General features: G+C 36.6%; 1 protein-coding gene across 1 annotated transcript; it reads left to right on the top strand.

Moving 5' to 3' along the window:
- The first annotated feature begins 12,186 nt into the window (after window positions 1-12,186).
- On the top strand, window positions 12,187-13,448 carry LOC101309967. Its single transcript, XM_004307225.1, has one exon. The coding sequence runs from the start codon at window positions 12,412-12,414 to the stop codon at window positions 13,399-13,401; it is 990 nt and encodes a 329-aa protein (XP_004307273.1). The 5' UTR covers window positions 12,187-12,411; the 3' UTR covers window positions 13,402-13,448.
- Window positions 13,449-19,043: the final 5,595 nt, after the last annotated feature.

The raw sequence follows: 19,043 nt of genomic DNA, 5'->3' as shown, positions 1-19,043 counted from the left end.
TNNTTTTTTCTTTCGTCGGCTATACTATACTTTAGCCGACGAAATTTTTTTTTCGTCGGCCAAAGTTTTCCTTCGTCGGCCAAAGTTTTTACTCGTCGGCTAAAGTATTTTAGTAGATGAAAAAAAATCTCATCGGCTATTATCAAAAAAAGTCGTCGGCTAAAAGAAAAACAATAAAATGTTGTATAACTTACTTAGTAGGTTTTAAACAAATACACTACTTTGTGAACCAACTCTACATAGAAGCAAAATTAACAAAAATCTCATGAAATAAGATGTGTTCAGAACGGTGAAATACGGCTATGGCTCAAAAATCAAGTAAATCGGGTAAGGTCTCTGATGTAGAACAGTCAAAACCCAGTATTGACTATGCTGTAGATTTAGCATTCGGCGTCCGATTGACTATTGTGATACCTTTCCGGAAGCGTAACGGCCCTACGAGTCAAACTCATCGCTTTGCTATGACATATGGTCCTTTTTGGCCATCCGAGTCCATTTAGGCTTTAAAATGCAGTTTTCTTATTTCCGATTAGAGTTGACCGTTTCGATCGAGCCCTTAACGTTGTTGAATCTAGTTGAATTTTTTACCATAGACATCTTTCGTCATAATGATCATATCTGACGGTCGAATTTTGGTTTGTGAATTTTAGTCATCGGAATCACGTGTCTACTAATGTTGTATAACTTGTTTAGTAGGTTATACAACATAGGAAGCAAAATTATCAAAAATCTTGTGAAATACGATGTGTTCAGAATGATGAAATACGGCTATAGTTCAAAAATCACGTAAACTGGATAACGTCTCGGTGCCGATAGTAGCGGTCAACCCTATTTACTGTTATTATTCCCTATGGGGGGCCCTATCGTCGGAAGGTAAATGTTTCAAAATTTTTATATGGACATTTGCGTCTCATCTACGTGAGAGTTTTTCATGTGGAAGGTTTGACCAAACTATGTAATACAGAGGGATATATGAGCGTTTTCGTGTGATAAGTGACAATGGATTAGGGTTGACCGTTTCGATCGAGCCCTTAACGTTGTCAGATCCAGTTGAATTTTTTACCATAGACATCTTTCATAATAATGATCATATCTGACGGTCGAATTTTGGTTTGTGAATTTTACTCATCGGAATTACAACGTGTATACAAATGTTGTATAACTTGTTTGGTAGGTTACATAACTTTGTGAACCAACTCTATATAGGAAGCAAAATTATCAAAAATCTCATCAAATAAGATGTGTTCAGAATGGTGAAATACGGATATGGTTCAAAAATCACGTAAATCGGGTAACGTCTCGGTGCCGATAGTAGTGGTCAACCCTATTTACCGTTATTATTCCTTATGGGGAGCCCTATCGTCGGAAGGTAAATGTCTCAAATTTTTATATAGGCGATTGCGTCTCATCTACGTGAAAGTTTTTCGTGTAGAAGGTTTGACCAAACTACGTAATATAGAGGGAGATATGAGCATTTTCGTGAATTTATAGACTTTAGCCGACGAGATATTAAAAAGTCGTCGGCTAAGGTCAAAATTTTTTTTGCGGTAAACCAAATTTGGAGGAAAATTTTCAAAGGACTTTAGCCGACGAAAATATTCAAAATCTCGTCGGCTATTGTCAAAAAATTTTCAAAATTTTCAACCAAAATTTTTTGGCTGTCAACCAAAATTTTCAAAAGAGTTTAACTGACGAAAATAAAGAATTTTGTCGAGTAAAGTTCTTTATATAGGAGTTTTACCGGAGGTGGATGGTAACAAGTCAGAAAATCAGAAAAAGTTCTGAATTTTCTTCTCGGCCTAGCTCCGCCGTCAAGCAACCGGAGACCGCCACACTTGTCCCAAAAGCTTCGCCGTCATCTCCACTTCATTGCTGGACAGGTGGTGCATCGAGTGGCGCCGCCGTGAGGGATAAATCGAGCTCCAAAACTCCGCCGGTTCGGATTCGGTGTCGATCGAATTTCTCCTTCCTCAGGTCACCATTTGGTGAGTTCTATATATGGATAAGTTGAGTTTGATTAGTACTACATTCCCCTACAATTTGGTAGCTCGATTCGGTGTGTGTGAGGAGAATCGAAGATTTGAAATTTTTAGGGTTTAAAATTGGGGATTTTTATATTTTGATTCAATTGACCTATTTAGGCTTAGAATTGGGTTTCGACTTCTTCTAGAAAGTTGTTCGAAATGTTGAGAGGAAGATTCTTTCAAATTTTGGTGGTGATTGGAGGGGTCCGAAAGTTTCTTCAGTTTTTTTTTTTCAAAAACCAGCAACTGTAGCCGACGATATTTAAATACTATATTCGTCTGCTATAGTATTTTTTAATTTTTTTATAAGGTTTAGCCGACGAATTATGGCATGTTTCGTCGGCTATAATTTATTTTTTAATTTTTTTATTAAGATTTAGCCGTACGAAACAGACTATATTTCGTCAGCTATAGTTATTTTTTTAATTTTTTATTACTACACTTTAGCCGACGAATATCTTATTGTTTCGTCGGCTAAAGTCTGGGGAAAAAACCGACGACATGTTTTTCGTCGGCTAAACTGTGGGACTATCTGGAAAAGCTTGATTATGAAAGTTTAATTGATGATTTTGCTTCTAAGAATGCAAGAAGATCAATATATGTTCAGAAAGTAGTATTGCACTAGTTGTTATTTTTGTTTCTTTTGGTAAAGGTCTGGTAATAGTTTCAATTTATTATTGATGATCCAATGGAAAAGCTTGGTAGTTATCAGGTATGTACGATTTTATTGTTAGCAACCTTGTTGTTTGTTTCAGGGTATTGTTTGGATAGTTTTACAATCATGGTCGAATGAACATCTCTTGTTGCAGATGGAAGACTATGCCTCAGTTCATTTGATTTTGGTTTGTATAACTCAAAAAATTGAATGTTTAAGGACACACTTATGAGAAAGGTGTAGGAAGCGTCATCATTATATAAGTTTTCAGGTTCCTTCAAACTTAAATACAACTCTTTTTGCTTGCTCATTTGATTGACTTTGAATTTGCAAGAGGATATTATAGTTTGTGAAATGGAGTCCACCATGTTTGATGTCATGCAAAGCTTTCTAGTAATTTACTTTTTATATGCATGGATCATATGCATAATGTATGTTCGTATATATTATGATTGTAGCAATCCATTTATATTAGGCATATAACTTGCACACCAAAAAAAAAAGGCCACATTTAAAAGTTTGCATAGGGCCTCCAATTACTCAGGACTGGCCCTGCCCGGATGTAGTCAGATTCTGGAAATCACAGGGCATTCTCTTATGGAGGACCCTGACGCTCCTCTTGGACCAAGACATGCAGTACTTGCAGTGTGACATGCGTCATTCGGAAGCCATGTCTAGTCGCCCCTCCTGATGAGAGATATGTCTGATTTGTTGCTTGGATGAAACACAATTCTTTTCTAACTGTAGGTAGTGGCTGTGACTTGGTTTGCAAGCTTTGTCTTCTGGGCGTTGTACGTTGTAGCAAAGATACAGGACGTGCTAAGCTCAAGTTTTGTGATATCTGTTTCAAGTATGGCCAACACTAGCTGGAAGCCACAGTGCCCACGCAAGCCTGATTGTGATCTCAATGAAATCAACACTCGTCCTCTTGATCACTTCAGTGCATTTGCAGCTGCAGGGGCTTGTCCGTTTAGATATGCGACGATAAAAAAAATATAGAAAAAGATAAATGTTGGGTATTCTGGGTTTGCTTCGACTGTACTCTCTGAGGAGAAAATAATATGTTAATGTGAGATGGATAGTGTCGTGATAAATAGTTTGTGTAAAGTTTTCTTGTTTTTCTTTTCTTTATAAGTTTTGAAACGTTCTTGTTTATTTCTTTTGATATACTGAGTCTCGATGTCCTTGCAATGTCAATGCATGAGAGATATCGAGTATTATATACACCATAGCCTAAACTCCGGCCCGAAGCAAATAAGAGTGTTTGCTATTTAACCTGGCATATATAATTGAGTTGCGCACTTTCCAAATGGCCATAATATAACAACAACAAAAACATCTAAATAATACATGATGCAAGCATCACTAGCCTCTTCATCCCCATAAGCTTGGGAAGATGGTTTCTTTAATGTCCTTAAGGAACTCTTTATTTCACAGCCATATGATGTTGATTTGTTTGCAAAACTGTTACCACTTGCTGGCAAAGTTAGAAATGACACGGTTTTTAGAGGAGTTGTTCCTAGCTAATCCTCTATCAACTACCTTGGCAGCAGCTTCCATGATTTCAAGTCAAAATAATCTTAGTGAAAGAGTTACTCGGGTGCATTCTCAAAACCATTATACCACTATCAAGTGGCAAGCACCTCCTAACTCTTTTGCTAAAATTAACTTTGACGGATCAGTCACAAGTAACTCAGTTGCTTGTGGCTTTATCATTCAAGACGGTAATGGAAGACCAGTTTTCGTAGCCTCTTGTCGCATTGGAAGTGCTTCAGTCCCAATTGCTGAAGTTGTGGCGTTAAGAGAGATCAAAGCAAAAGAGAAATGCTTCACCAATGTTGAAATTGAAGGAGATTCCAAACTTGTGATAGAAGCAGTGTGCTTTGAGCCGCCTTGGAGATTGATCAAACAAGTGCAAGATATCATAACACTTGTTATTAGTTTTGATTTTATTACTTTTAGCCATATTTTCAGAGAAGCGAATTTTGTTGCCGATGCTATAGCTAATCTTAGGCATTCTTGTAATTCATCTTTGTATTGGAATGATAGGGTTTCTCGTGAGGCTTCAAGAGTCTTATTATGTGACATTGTAAATGTTGGTTGCCCTAGAGGTTTCTTAATGTAATTTATTTCTCTTTAAAAAAATAAAAAAAATAAAAAAAAAAGCAAGCTTACCAATGGGTTGGGCCTTGACATTTTCAAAAAAAAAACAGAACTTAAAAATTCCCCCTACGACCGATCGAGCAACTAACGATATCCGATCCCAATAATATCTTTTCCTTATTTTGTTTAAGGTCAAATATTCCCACTTAAAATGATTGTTTATAAAGCAAGAAGTTCTTGATCATTGCATCACAGATTAGTGAATTACTTATTGTCAATGAGATTATGAGAAGCGTTCTTCTTATCTGGAAAAAGAAATTCCAAACAGTCGTCTTTTCCAGACCGTAGTTGATTGAATAGTTGTTTCGCCAAGACAAATTAGACCATATCAAAGTTGTAAATCATTTCCGTAGAATAGTTGAAAGTTATACTAAATAGATAATGTTAAGAAGATGCTTCAAAATGTTTATGCTGCTGATTTTCTGATCGTCGTGGACTAATTCCTATAATTCGCTCTATCTAAAATATTTTCACCAGCAAAAACTAGCCGTAATCTATTTTTTATAAACTTAATTATTGTCAACTGTGTGGATTAATAAAGAGAACAACCACTGATATTGAAGAGCATGATCATTCTTCAAAATAAAATTGTTTTTATGGTGTATATATAGAATAGTAGTTGGACCTAGTGCATATATGGTTCAACTTTTGAATCATGAGGTTTAGTGATTCCTAAGTAATAGATAAAATATAGTGTCACAATGTTAATGGCACAATATTTTGGGTAGAACTATAATATAAAGTCCTCCGTTTCCATTGGCTTAATTTGCTAATTTTTATATCTTTTGGTTCATCAGCAAATCTCTGAGAGGAAGTAATTAGCTTGTTAAGACGAGGAACAATTCAGAATTAAAGTGAGCGGGAATAATGCCGCCTTAGGAAAGCTGGTTCTTTGGAATTTTGATTGCTTTTGTCACAAGTCATAACCCGGCCATATCAATATTAAGAGTTTAAGACTTGTCTACTAGGGTTTATTTCTTAGGGTTAAGATTTTGTCTTAGCACCTCTATCGATCTTTTATCTCAAGCTGCCGGAGATCAATATATCGATGAAGGCTGGCTTTGATCGGTGCAGGCTGATGATCGAGTTGGTGAAGCTGTCATTCACAGTGTGAAGATTTTACTGAACGATGTAGCTAGCGGCTGAGTAGTGCTCCACGGATGGTTAGTTGCATAACTTCCGCTCTTATGTTCAGGCTTGATTTTGTTACTGAGAGAAGACCTTATTAGCTGGAAGCTAATGAAGTTGCTAACTCAAATAAATTCACCCAGGTGGTTAACCATGATCGAAGACAGACCCCTAAAACTAAAGGAAGCCATATATGAAGCAAATTAGTATCGGGTTGGTTGACCTAGCTAGTATTAATATCAATTTTAATCGATTGTTAAACTATAAAGTTGACTGATGAAGGATGAACTGTAGAGACAAAGAGATAGCAAGAGAATAATCATCTTATTCATTGATAGGAACCCTTTATATAGGGAATTACACAATACCAATATTGTAAGAATATGAATACATAGATCTAGTCTAACTACATATCCTATTGACATAAGGCCAAGACACACATAAAGAATATCTAGAAAGATACATAATATCCTAAAACATTGACATTATACAAACGCATACCCAGAAATTTTCAATAGTGATCCAATTAGCTAGGATTCTTCAATAACTAGATTTTAAGGTTGCCACATCTTAAGCAAATGGAATTGCTGCGACTATTGCCAATGAGAAAACTAAACAGGTTTCAAAACTATAATATTCTTTCTCATCACGTCCTTAATTTCTCACCATGTCGATCGATCGTTGGCTCAACATGTCTGTCTTGCTACAGAAGATCAGAGTCGACTGCTGGAGATCGAGGTGGATGGATAACTATATATACTGCTACTTCTCAAGGGTCACATTTAACATTTCTCCAAATTGTTCCTATTAGAAACCAATTTATATTTAGGCTAACTTGTTATTGTTCTGTATAAATTTGACTGTCAAAATCATGAAGCCAGAAAGCAAAGGCACTGCACCCATCAAATTAATCTAAATATTAACTAATTTCATTGACCTAATTTTAATATATAGTTGCTAGTCTCTATATAATTTGGTGGATTTGTTAGATTATTATTAAGCTAGATTAATTGGCTTTTGTCTTGTATAACAGACCGACTATAACCTAGCTTGGAAGTTCTTTAGAGGTTGCGTGATCATTGTTGATTAGTTTAAGATAGATTCATTAGACCACTTCAATAAGGTAGTCAGTTCCTTAATTTTAATTCTTGATTAAAAGCACTCTGCTTCGACAATGCATATATGGTTAATTATAAGATGCTATCCAACCATAAATTTGATTACCGATAGGTACGTGGTATAAATCAATCATCATTAGACAATTGTTTAAGTTGTGTGAGTGCACTACAATTATCTCTATCCTTTTTTTCTTTCTTTTTGAATAATCTCTAATTCTTTCAATGGAATTCGAAGCCAAACTTTGATATCAAATGCTACACCAAATTTTGAAATGCTCAAAATGAATAAACTTAAAAAGAACAAAAAACATAAAATTGAGGATAGGAATATGAGAGGAAACGTTTCACGGTATCTTTCTTTCAGCAATAACATATGTGTCGAATTAGCATATGACCGTATGAAATTATTGATCATAAAAGTATAAACAAATAATTAGTACTAAAATAATATGTCATTCCATCTTCTTTCTTTGACATTAACTGGTTCAATCGTATACCATCAATAACTTTTTTATTTTTAGTTAAATTGTAATGGTCTAGTTAGTATCTGTCCAAATCAGTAAACATGCATCGGTCACTCTACCTAGAGGAAGTAAGGAAGAGTTTTCAAAGTAACATGGAATCAGAATAGAATTACGAGGGTGCTTGGTAAAAAAGTTTGTCATCTAAAAACTGTAGGAAAGCATATAAATTAATATTGAAAAATGAAAATTATGAAGAAATTGACTCCCTGATACTAGTTCGTTTTCACTACTGATACATCAAGGTCAGTAATGACAAGATCTGAGAGGCATATATATGTATATAGGAGTGACTCGATCAGATGTTTCTCAATCTAATTAGTCATTGCATGGGATGACTAGAAACTTTGATTGTAACAAAAATTTTGATTCAAACGTCCAAAGTCATTTTGTTTCGTCACAGGGATAATGTTAATTTTACATATTAATTGTTGAATCATTCACTAACCGCTCAAATTATAGGGTTTCATTTCAACCTGTAGTCATTGTCAAATCAAAATCTCCTAATTACTTGTTCAACTTCAAACTTTTTTGAAAGTTACTTGCCAGAATCTTGATATATGATGCATTATATAGTGATCGATCGTGATCATTTACAAATGCAGAAAACCCTGTTGATTTACAGACAGATCGACCATCATGCATTAAAAAAAGCCTTCCTTTTGTTCTCAATGGGTAGGTGATGCCCTTCTTTAAACTTAAGTAAAGCATATATCTACTAGTATTGTGGATTATTAGCTGCCACACGACTGCGAGTCTGCGACTCAGTCCAAGCATGCACATATACTGCACTGAGGAGGCGAAATGTGACATGCTCGAAAAAGTTGCAGTGTCTTTAGGGTTTTCTCAAAGGTGGGTTTGGTGCTATACCATTTATCACTCTAGCTTCTTTGCTTAGATGATTTGAGTCCACAGCCCTTTCGGCAATGATCATGATCATCATCATATTGATTCGTCGTGTTTTATTGTGATTTTACAAGAATACAAGATAGTCATAAGTCATAACTACATGAATTAACAATGAATAATATTGTATAATATTAATTCTATTTATGTGTTTCTATGCCCTTCTGTAGCTACGTTAATAGGTAATTGTAATCGAAATGGTTGAATTAGGGCAACTAGACCAATGACCTTACCACATCAAGTGATTAAAAAACGCTATATTGGACTTGGTGGTTTAATTTTAATTTATTTATAAAACATAAGAAATACGTTTTTTTTATTGGACCAAGAGTGAGATATAGCAAGACATCTCGGTTACGTTAGTAAATTAGTAAAACACACACCCAATCAATATTCGAACCGAGGTCCACGAGAGTATCATTGCAAAGTTAGACCAATATGTTGCCGCACGCAAACCTGAAAGCTCCTCAAACATGCTGACCACAAATTGGTAGGAGTTAGGACTCGAACTCTTAACATAAGGGTTTCATACTAAGTATCTCGACCAACTTTACTAACAATATTCATAAATCATAATTTTGTGAGTATTCAATAAAACATAAATAATACGAACTTTCTGTTAAATCCCACCGGCAAGAGGGAGTTGTAGAACAGTGCTAATGTACTATAGCTAGCTTACCTATTCTTAAAGATATGCGACGCACAAAATTGACAAGTCGTGCAGTACTGAGGCTATGATATCTGATCATCTGTTATAATGAGAGAGCGACTTGTTCATTCCAGGCTTCCAGTGTCTGGTCCATTATCTCTATAATGATCCAACAGCTCTCTGTTGGTATATTACAGCACCAAATTTACTGTTCTGCCTGGGTTTGTATGTATGTACGACAATGCAAGTTTTACATTTGGACAACATTTCCATTTCTAACGAGCCATTAGGTAAGAAATCAATCGACCAAAGAAGCCTTATGTTCTTTGCTAGCTAGGGCAGCAGACAAAGACTTTGTTACGTGATATAGAAGCTTCTTGTAGATCATCTTTTTTCTTTTTCTGATTTGATGGCATGGATATGATGATTTCATATATATTTCGGACACCATTTACGTGATAATTAATAAAAGAAAAGTGAAACGAAAGAAGGTTCTTCTGGTGGTGGGAAGCTGGGAACGAAATAAAAGCTCGAGCAACACAGGGACATATTAGGTGGTAGTATTTACTACAAAGCTAAGACTTTGAATGATCAAAAAAACCCAGGCGGGTGTAGGTGAGCAAGGCATGTGAACCCGCAATCCCATTTTGACAATATAGAACTTGAAATTAAGAGTAGTCTGCATGCAATTATGTTTGAGTCCCCAGCCAGCAGATCAGAGACGAAGCCATTACTAGGTCTTTGGGTTAGTCAAAGCAGCAAGCTAAGTGAGTTGGGTGGCCAAAGCAAGCACCACAGACACGAAAAACGTAATGAAATGCCTTCAAATCAAGGCATGGAAGATGGAAGCTTCTTGTTTTAGATTCAACTTTAATTTACTTTGAGGTTAAATGAAAGTTTGAGACATGGGTCTACAATTCTTAGCTTATAGTTAACGTGAAGGAAAATACGAGAAAAGAAGGAGAAAAAAGTGGTTAATCATGAAGAAGCAGAAGAAGAAAAACATATTCATTGATTCTATGTGTAGTCTTAAGATTCTGGTAAAGGGAGTTTAGGTAGAACAATTCAGATAAGTTAGTGGGACTAAAAAGGGTTTTGCTCTCCCTCTCATTCCAAGCTCGAATAGAATTTAAATGATTAGTGGCATCTCTTGTTAGATTTCCTTTTGCTTTTATAAAAGAAGATATGTGACAATACCAATATTTAGATGCAATCATATATTTTCACAAGCTTATTACTTAGTTTTTTACTCAGTTGTGTGAAACTATCATTGAAGTTATATGTAACGACAGTACAAAATATGAGTCAAGTAATTAATATAATTTTGACAATCTTATCAGCCAACATATTTTTTTTATTAAACACATAGCTATAATGTTAGAATGAGTCTACTGTGAGTTGAACTTACGACCTCCCATTTACAAAGAGGAAACTAATTCTCAATCTTATCAGCCAACATTGATATATTTAAATCCAGTGACAACTGAGCATAACTGGGAAAATAAAAATGTCTATGACTCGCTTTCGATAAACAATATAGATATTCAAAAAAATTAAACACAAAGTCTATTATGATAAATAAAATCTACATGAAAGTTGATAAAAATAGTAGGAAAGCTGACAAAAATAGAAATTGATGGCTCTACATTGTCTTTTCGGTATGTCGCGGAATTTACAAATGAAGTACGTAGACAATGATGCACGCTTTGCTAAAAAAATGCTTGTTAGAATGCATAGATTTAGACATGAGCAATATTATTTTAAGGTGTTCCTACAATATGGGGTTTAGGCACAGTATCCACCCCCCCCCCCCCCCCCCTCCTTTTTTTGTATTTTGCGGGTGAACGTAACAATTCTAGCCTATTTATTCAAAAAAGAAAAATCTCCAACGTGGTCAATATCCAAGCACCAAAAACAATATCTAGTTATAGCAATTTTAGTTAAACTGAATTAAGTAAATGGAAAGTCGATGATAAAAATCTGATTTGATATACTATTAGTCTCTAACACAATATGCATTACCAACAAATCAGGAAACATGTCTCGATAATACATGCCGTTGAACTTAATGTTCGGAACAAAAAATGTCATTTTAGTTCTGTGAGGTTGTTAATGTGATTTAGAATTAATTAATTTTATTATATATGTATATGTGTGTACACTATTGATTTCATAATCGAGAATCATAAAAGAATTTTTAGATCCAACAATATTGGATGTACATTTTTTAGAAGTTAATAACATGTTATTCCCCATTGATAATGATGAAATCCAACAACAATTTAAATATTTTGATAATGCTTCCCAAAAGCCTATATGTTTGGCTTTTCAAGTTTAAACCCACATTAAGGTTTAACGTGCTCCCTCCACAAAATAAAGTAGAATAAAAACAGTGAAATTCCTAAGCATTGTTATTCTCTCAAGTCTCAACCACGCATTTCCTCCAATGTGGTACTGGTTAATTACATAGTAAACCACAAGCAGAAGATAAAGAAAACGAGACAAAAGATTAGACACAATAACAAGTCAAAGATTGATAAGCTCTTGTTTACCCAATGATTATGATTAAGAGCATGGTTTACCAAATCCCAAACCAACAGTTTTAACAAAAAGTCAAAAAGAAAACACCAAAGCAAGAAAAATCCCAAGCAAACACCACGCGAGGAGGCCGACCGCCGATTATTGATGTATGTAACGTCTTACTAATTTGTTTTTTAAAAAAATAAAATCTTTTTCGGCCAATTAATTATCCGGCTGGCCGCTGTTTTTACCATACATTCTAAATTAACGTGGGTAAATAACAAGCTAGTACAAGGTACATGAACATAGATCATCATCATCATCCTCAACCTCAATGTACAATGACCTCAAAAACCAGCACATGTTCTTCTTCCTCTGCTTCATCATCCCCTTGGTTTCTAACTTTGACCTCTCTCTCTCTTACTAACTTTCTCTCTCTAGAATTTAATATAGATACCAAATACACATTGCACACCTCACCCACACTCACACACAAATTCCCAACCCACATAAAAGCCCTCACCCACCCCTCTCTTTCTTTTCTCAAAGCCAAAAATCCAAACCCAAGAGCAAGAAGAAGCAAAGAAGAAGAAGACAAACCCCTCGACCCTCACCCAAGAGAGAAGAAGAAGAAGAAGGATCTGCTTCAATTTCTACAGAGAGAGACCGCGAACTTGCTTCTGTACAGAGTTGGGGCATTTGGAGTTTTTGAAACTTAAATGTATCAATGAGCTGCAAGAAGCACGCCGCCGACCTCACTAGCGCCGTCGGCGTCTGCGCCTCTTGTCTCCGTGAACGACTGACAACCATCATCGAGACCCAGACCCGAGCCCAGGCCCAGTTACAAATCCAGGCGCAGCTCTCCCGCCTCCACTCCCGCAACAACGGCGTCGCCCCGGAAGAACCGCAAAAGTCCGACCCGAACCCGCCACCGGCGCTCATCTTCCCCCGCTCCGTCTCCCCTTACGTTTCTCGCCGTAAATCCGACCAGCACAACCGCTCCGATCACGATCACGACCACGACCACGACCACAGCCACCACCAGCGCCACCATATCCGGTTCTACAGTACGCCCCAGGTGGGGCCCACCTACGACCGGGGAGGCTCCGCCGCTATCGGAGGCTCGTACAGGAAGAGCAAGCCGAGGTTTTCGCTCCTGACGAGCCTGTTCCGGTCCAGATCCGACAAGTTCTGGACGGATCCCAGGGTCTCGTCGCGGGACGCGATCGCGACGTCGGCGTCCTCGCCGTCGTGGTTCTCGGCCATCTTCGCCGGCAAAAGAGGGAAGAAATCGAAGCAATGCTTCGCCGACGAGTCCACGGTGCGCGTGAGATCTCGCCACAGAAGAGCGCGCGGAATGTCGCCGGATTTCACGCACGACGGCTGCGAGGACGATGGCGAACCGTCGGCGTCGGGAAGCGGAGACTCGTCGACGCCGGATTGGAAGCGGACTCCGGTTCATGCGACGCCGTCGAGGCGGGCGCGTTCGGGTCCGGTAAAGAACGTGTCGGGTCTGACGTTCTGCCTGAGCCCGCTGGTTCGGGCCAGCCCGAACCCGCACTGGAACCAGAAGGGCATGCAGGGGTTTCCGCCGGACCTTGGGATCACCGGCGAGATCAGGGTGGCGACGAAGCCGCACTTGTCTTCTGCGGCGTCGTTTAGCATGAACCGGTCGAGGAAGCTGGCCGATTTCGGTAGAGCCACTTCCAACCGTTGATCTTGCTGACCGTTGCGTCGTTGACAACGCAGACGCTGCCGATGATGCCTTTCGTGGAAATTACGGTTTTACCCCCTCGTAGCTTCTTTTTACTTGGAAAAAATTTAAAAAAGAAAAAAGCGAATGTTCCCCCTCTGTACACTAATCGTTGTTTGTTACCACAGGACAGATATTTTTTGTTGTATAATTTGGGAATCTTATAATTTTTAATACAGTGAGTACATTACTTCACAATTCCCTCCTCTTCTTTTTTACCGTCGCGGGTTAATTTGTCATTTTTCAATATTTATTTGAAAGTAGTTTTCAATATCAAACATTTTAGCCTGATTTACCCAATTTCTAACTCAATTCTGAAGGAAAGTGAAGTTAAATATTTCATAGAAAGTTTCCTAAATCTCTTGAAATGAAAATTGTCCGATTCGTTTAGTAGACTAGATTTGATATAGAGTAAGATCGACGTCGCGCATAGTAATTAGTAAATTAGCTTGATTAGTATGAAATGTTAGTCTTGAATTAGTCTACTTGATGTATCGATCACGACACAATGTAGGCGAATCGAAATTTCAATTTCAAATTTGGAGAGGATCCGGGTCCGTAGAGGCTCGGTACCTCGAGCGATCATTGGCATCATAGTGATGCTCTCAACACTGAAAAAAAAACAAAAAAAAGAACAGTGTGGATGGGTGGCAATGGTGGGTCCACGAGGGCACCTATCGGAAGGACCCCACAGCGGAAGCACTATTTAAGCGGGACCCACCGGGGGAAGCAAGCAAAATAAAACCGGTGAGTCATTGACGCGTTTGTGTGAGCGTAGAGGCTTGTGGGCTGTGTGTGTTTTAATTGTGGGATTTGGGGGTGGGCATGGGATTCCGACCTCACTTTTTAATAAGAAGGGGGGCCCACTTGGAGGTGTAAAATGTGAAGTGGGGCCCGGATCGGGAATGGTGGAGCTTCTTGTACTTGAATATCGAAATCTACTTTAGTAACGGTCATGGAAGAGAGAGTGCTCCATCGTCGGAAAAGTAAGGTCAAACGGGAGAGAAAAGGATGTTCAAACTTCCAATCTTGTCTTGATCCCGGAATTGTTAGTGATTTGTCAAACCACAGTGAGGTTGGCAAGATGTTGGTTCATCTTTCTAACAAGAATTCAAGATGCAGCGACATTTTTTCCCCAACTCTTAAACTTAGGTTGCATGACAAGATACTGCTTAGTCCGACACTTCTTAACCGAGTATGTTTGTAATTAGGATTTTGATTTTCATGTTTGGATCGAAGACAAATTTTTGAAGTTATCTGATGTTTGATTCAATACTTTTACTATTTTTGGAGAAGTCCTCATGTACAATACTAGTTCACGATGTACATAACATGTTAGGCTGTTAACAAAAAAAACCAATATTTATTAATAAAATGTGGGTCTTTTTGCTTCATAGCCTAACATGGTGTATAAATCGAATCCTAACATGGGTCCTCTGTTATACCTGAGTTTTTCTAGTCATTCTCGGTATTACAAACTTTTTAGGAATTTTGCGCTTTTATTTATTTTTAGACAGAAATATTATGTTTAGTAACTCTAGCTATTTCAAAATGTCACCAAGGCATGTACATTATGCTTCACCAAAACAAAGGTTTTGTTACAAAATCATAAGTGTGGAATCAAACAAATAATTGTAATTAAGCAAACATCGTACGTATGAATGTTACTGGATCTAGTACGGTCAATGTCCTTTTTGTTTGAAAAATAAAGTCTTCAGCCCCCCTTTTCTGTTCATTGGGTGGCGTTCTTATTTGATTTGTAGTCTAACTAGTCTTTTTAATTTGTTCCAGGGACCTCGGCGTTTCAAAACTTGATTCCCTTACAAATTTTCCAGTTTGTAATTTTCTTTTCCTTTATAGTTTATACAGATCAAACTCAAATCAACTAGAACAAATCTACCAAGAGGAAGGTGATTAAATACTTTGATACTTGTTATTTTGATGAAATCATAAAACCGGTGAAAATGAAAAATTATTTAGGATATAGAACATATGATAATTATCTATGTAATCCGTTGTAGCATACTCTGACAATGTGACACTCGAGACAAAAGATGAAGACTCTTCTCCCTGGTCTCATAGACCAAAGCTTCTATGATAACCGTAAGATAACTGTAACATGATAGATCATTTGGTATAACAATTACAAACATAAAATCGTATATAACATAAATGTGAATTGGTTTTTTCTTTCCTCCATATAAAAAAAATGAAATAATAGTGCCTTGAGGACAAGACATAATGACACTGATAATAACACGTTCAATAATCATCTCCAACCTCCCTCAATTTATGATACCTAGTTCTATAACAACTCTAGTTTTCAATGCATATGCTAGAACTTGAAATTCATCCATGTAGTAGCTAGACTTGCTCTATCACGTGCCATAACAATTACTATGAATTTTACAAATATGAAATTTTCATGCACTTTAATCACAAATCAATAAAGACATCTGACTTCCCATTTTCATTTTCTTCATGTCTTTATGTTCATTCTGTCTTTGCACTCCCCAGTTGAATCCCAAATCTAGTTTCCATTGTAGTATGACCACCTTGATAGATTAAGGAAAATGGGATAATTTTTCTCAATATGTCAAGCAGATTTTAATTGCATTAAACTGCAATCAAATCCTATTATTAGCTTCTGGCTTCAACCTGCTTGTTGAATTAACAATCTTGAATTAAATCTCATCAACCCTTAACAAACTCCATTATCACTCATTTCACTCCAATAAATTTGTTTCTTAACAAAATTTCAGACACTCGGAGTAAGAAAGGTTGCGGTCAGACTTCCAAATGTACGTAAGCCTAAAAAGGAGAATATTATTATTCGAAACTAGCCTATTTCTTGCGTTAAGATAAATATTGGTCTCCGATGATGCTCTGTTCGAAAATTGTAAAATTGTTACCAACTTCAGGTGATGGAATTGCAAAAACATCGACTTACATCAAAACAATGATACTGAAGATGAAAAATCTTACAGTCAATCATTGAACTATGTATGAACTCAAAATGCTTATATAGAGTAAGGAAAACGGGAACAACTGAAATGTTTGAAATGCCATCTTTCCTGTTCTTATGCTTTATATTTAAGCTCAACATGAAGAAAGTAGAGCCTACATATTTATGGCACACCCACCATCACTAAAGAACTTATTGATCAAAATGAAAATGCAGTCTCAATAAGAAAGCTCGTCATGGTCATATACCAAGAGCACCTCACCATAAATAGGTTTGTTAGAATTGGGACCCGAACAAGTTTATGAACAAAGAAATGCAACTCCCACATATAAGTTACATATATCTGTCGGAGAAAAATAGGAAACCAAAAAGTAATTACATTTCAGGCAGCCCGCCTTTGCAGATGCTATTTTCAATCTTTCGGTAGTAGTTAGAATTTTCTTGACTTGTTACAGTTCTAGCTGATTCCTTGTTGATGAAAATCGAGTGCGGTTATTCTTGTTAACTTGTTACTGGGCAATGTTTGTAACCAAACCACTAAAAAGTTACTCAAGTTCAGGCACCAATATGGTAGCTCGGATAACCTTGTAGAGTTCGAGACTTTTCTAGTATACATATGTGTATAGCATACATCAAGCTGTGAACTGTTTAATCGTCTTGAATTTTAACTTGCTAAACAATCGGATAGTTCACAGCTTGATGTATGCTATACACATACGTATAGCAGCCAAATCCGTAGAGTTGTAGTTTTATTTCCAATTTTTTGGTAGCAGTTGGAATTACAATGACGAACTTATTACAGTTGTAGCTGATCCCTTATCGTTGTATATCGAGTGTGTGGTTATTCTTGTTAACTTGTTAATGGACAATGTTTGTAACCATATCACTATAAACTCTTTGAAGTCATTTCTAGAATAAAAGGAAAAGTTACAAGATTTACATTGGTTTTATATATGATGCTAGATTTAGAGACGAGAATCCCAAAACCGCACTCCATCTCCATCGACATCAATATGTGAATCTCTCGGCTCATTCTTAATGGAGATTTGGTCTATTAATTGTATCACCTCTAAGTCTTAATTTGGAAACCGGTAGTCGGGACCCTTATACTGAAGTTTGTCTCTACAAAATTGTCAAGCAGGCAGATTAATTCGGGAACACAAGTTTGGTGAGCTTAATTGGTTTCATAAAAGGAAGACAAGACAAGGATACAGGAATGAGCACCTAAAGTTTTCTTCGCAAGTTTTTTCTTTCTTGCGTTTCTGCTACGTTCCCAATTTGATGATCGTGATTTTTTCGTGGTTTAGCTTCCCCAACGTAGTACCTCTAAAGAGCTACGTTCATTGTCCACGTGAGTTATTATTAAGTGACATTATATTCATGAGTTAATCATTTTTTAGCGATACAAATATATAGAATTCTGATTCAAATAATTTATACAATTCATCATCTGTGTAGACATACGTGTATGCATTCAACACGATGAAAAGGAACCAGAAACATTTGAAGAGCGCATTTAATTATCTAAACCTCATTGGTATCACCTTTCTATTTCTTTACCAAGTATGGTCAAACACACAAAAGGAATAATGTGATTAGAAGATGAGAGCTCTATGACAAAGAAATTTAGAATAGCTATAGTATCACCAATATTGTTTTCACGTTTCCTCTTGTTCCTTCAAATTAAAAAAAAATTGGACCCAACGTTAGACTAATTTGATTTTCGCTTATCAATTAGAACTAATGAACAACTAGCTAGCTCATAGGGTACGAGCATGTAATGCCCTTCACCTCATATATATGTACACTACTTGTTACCATAATACATCATTATCAGAAATCTTTTTCGCATCCTGCGACTTCCAGAAACCCTTACGAACACGAAAGTTAAAGTACCAGAAACAATCACCATCCCTCCTCTTAGATTTTTATTAGTCAACTATAATCATGCTACTATTCCCTACTAATCTATGTGATATCCATTAGATTATTCATATGGATTGTTACATCGATCTCTAATCTTTATAGGTAATTAGGAAGTCGACAAAGTTTGCACGTATCAATCATGGTCAACTTCCGGCCGCCATCACTAGCTAGATCTTTTTTGTGTTCTATTAGGATCTTAGTAAATTTTACATCCAAATCTTAAATCTAATAGGTCAATAAATCCACTCGGTTAATCTCCACTCTTGTAATGGGAAGCCAAGTTTTAGTGTCAAAGCTGCACCAAAAAATTAGACTCCTGATTTTACCCATAACATTTAAATCTCTACTATAATAAAGACAGATGCATGCATAAACACAAGATATTTAACAGCTGAGGGTAAAACTAGAATTAGTCATAAAACAGAAAAATAACTACCCACCATTTCATTTTTTTAAAAACTTTTTTTTTTTTTTTTTATAGAAAAAAGTCATGTTAAGAGGCTAGTATACATAGATTGATACGCAAACTAGACTATGACGGATCTAATGGGCATGCAATTAGTATGCACATATGTTACACAATCCTAATAAACTAGTCGATTTATTAGTCGAGCTGAGTCAAATGAAAAGGCATACATAGTAGCTATTATAGTTAATGGTCCTACTTGTCATATATCAGATGTAAGCATATAATTTTGTTTGAGAGGAAGGACGA

This window comes from Fragaria vesca, linkage group LG7, assembly GCF_000184155.1.
Source record: "Fragaria vesca subsp. vesca linkage group LG7, FraVesHawaii_1.0, whole genome shotgun sequence".
Lineage (NCBI taxonomy): Eukaryota > Viridiplantae > Streptophyta > Magnoliopsida > Rosales > Rosaceae > Fragaria > Fragaria vesca.
The sequence above is the reverse complement of the archived record's forward strand: the minus strand, read 5'-3'. Positions and strand labels throughout refer to the sequence as shown.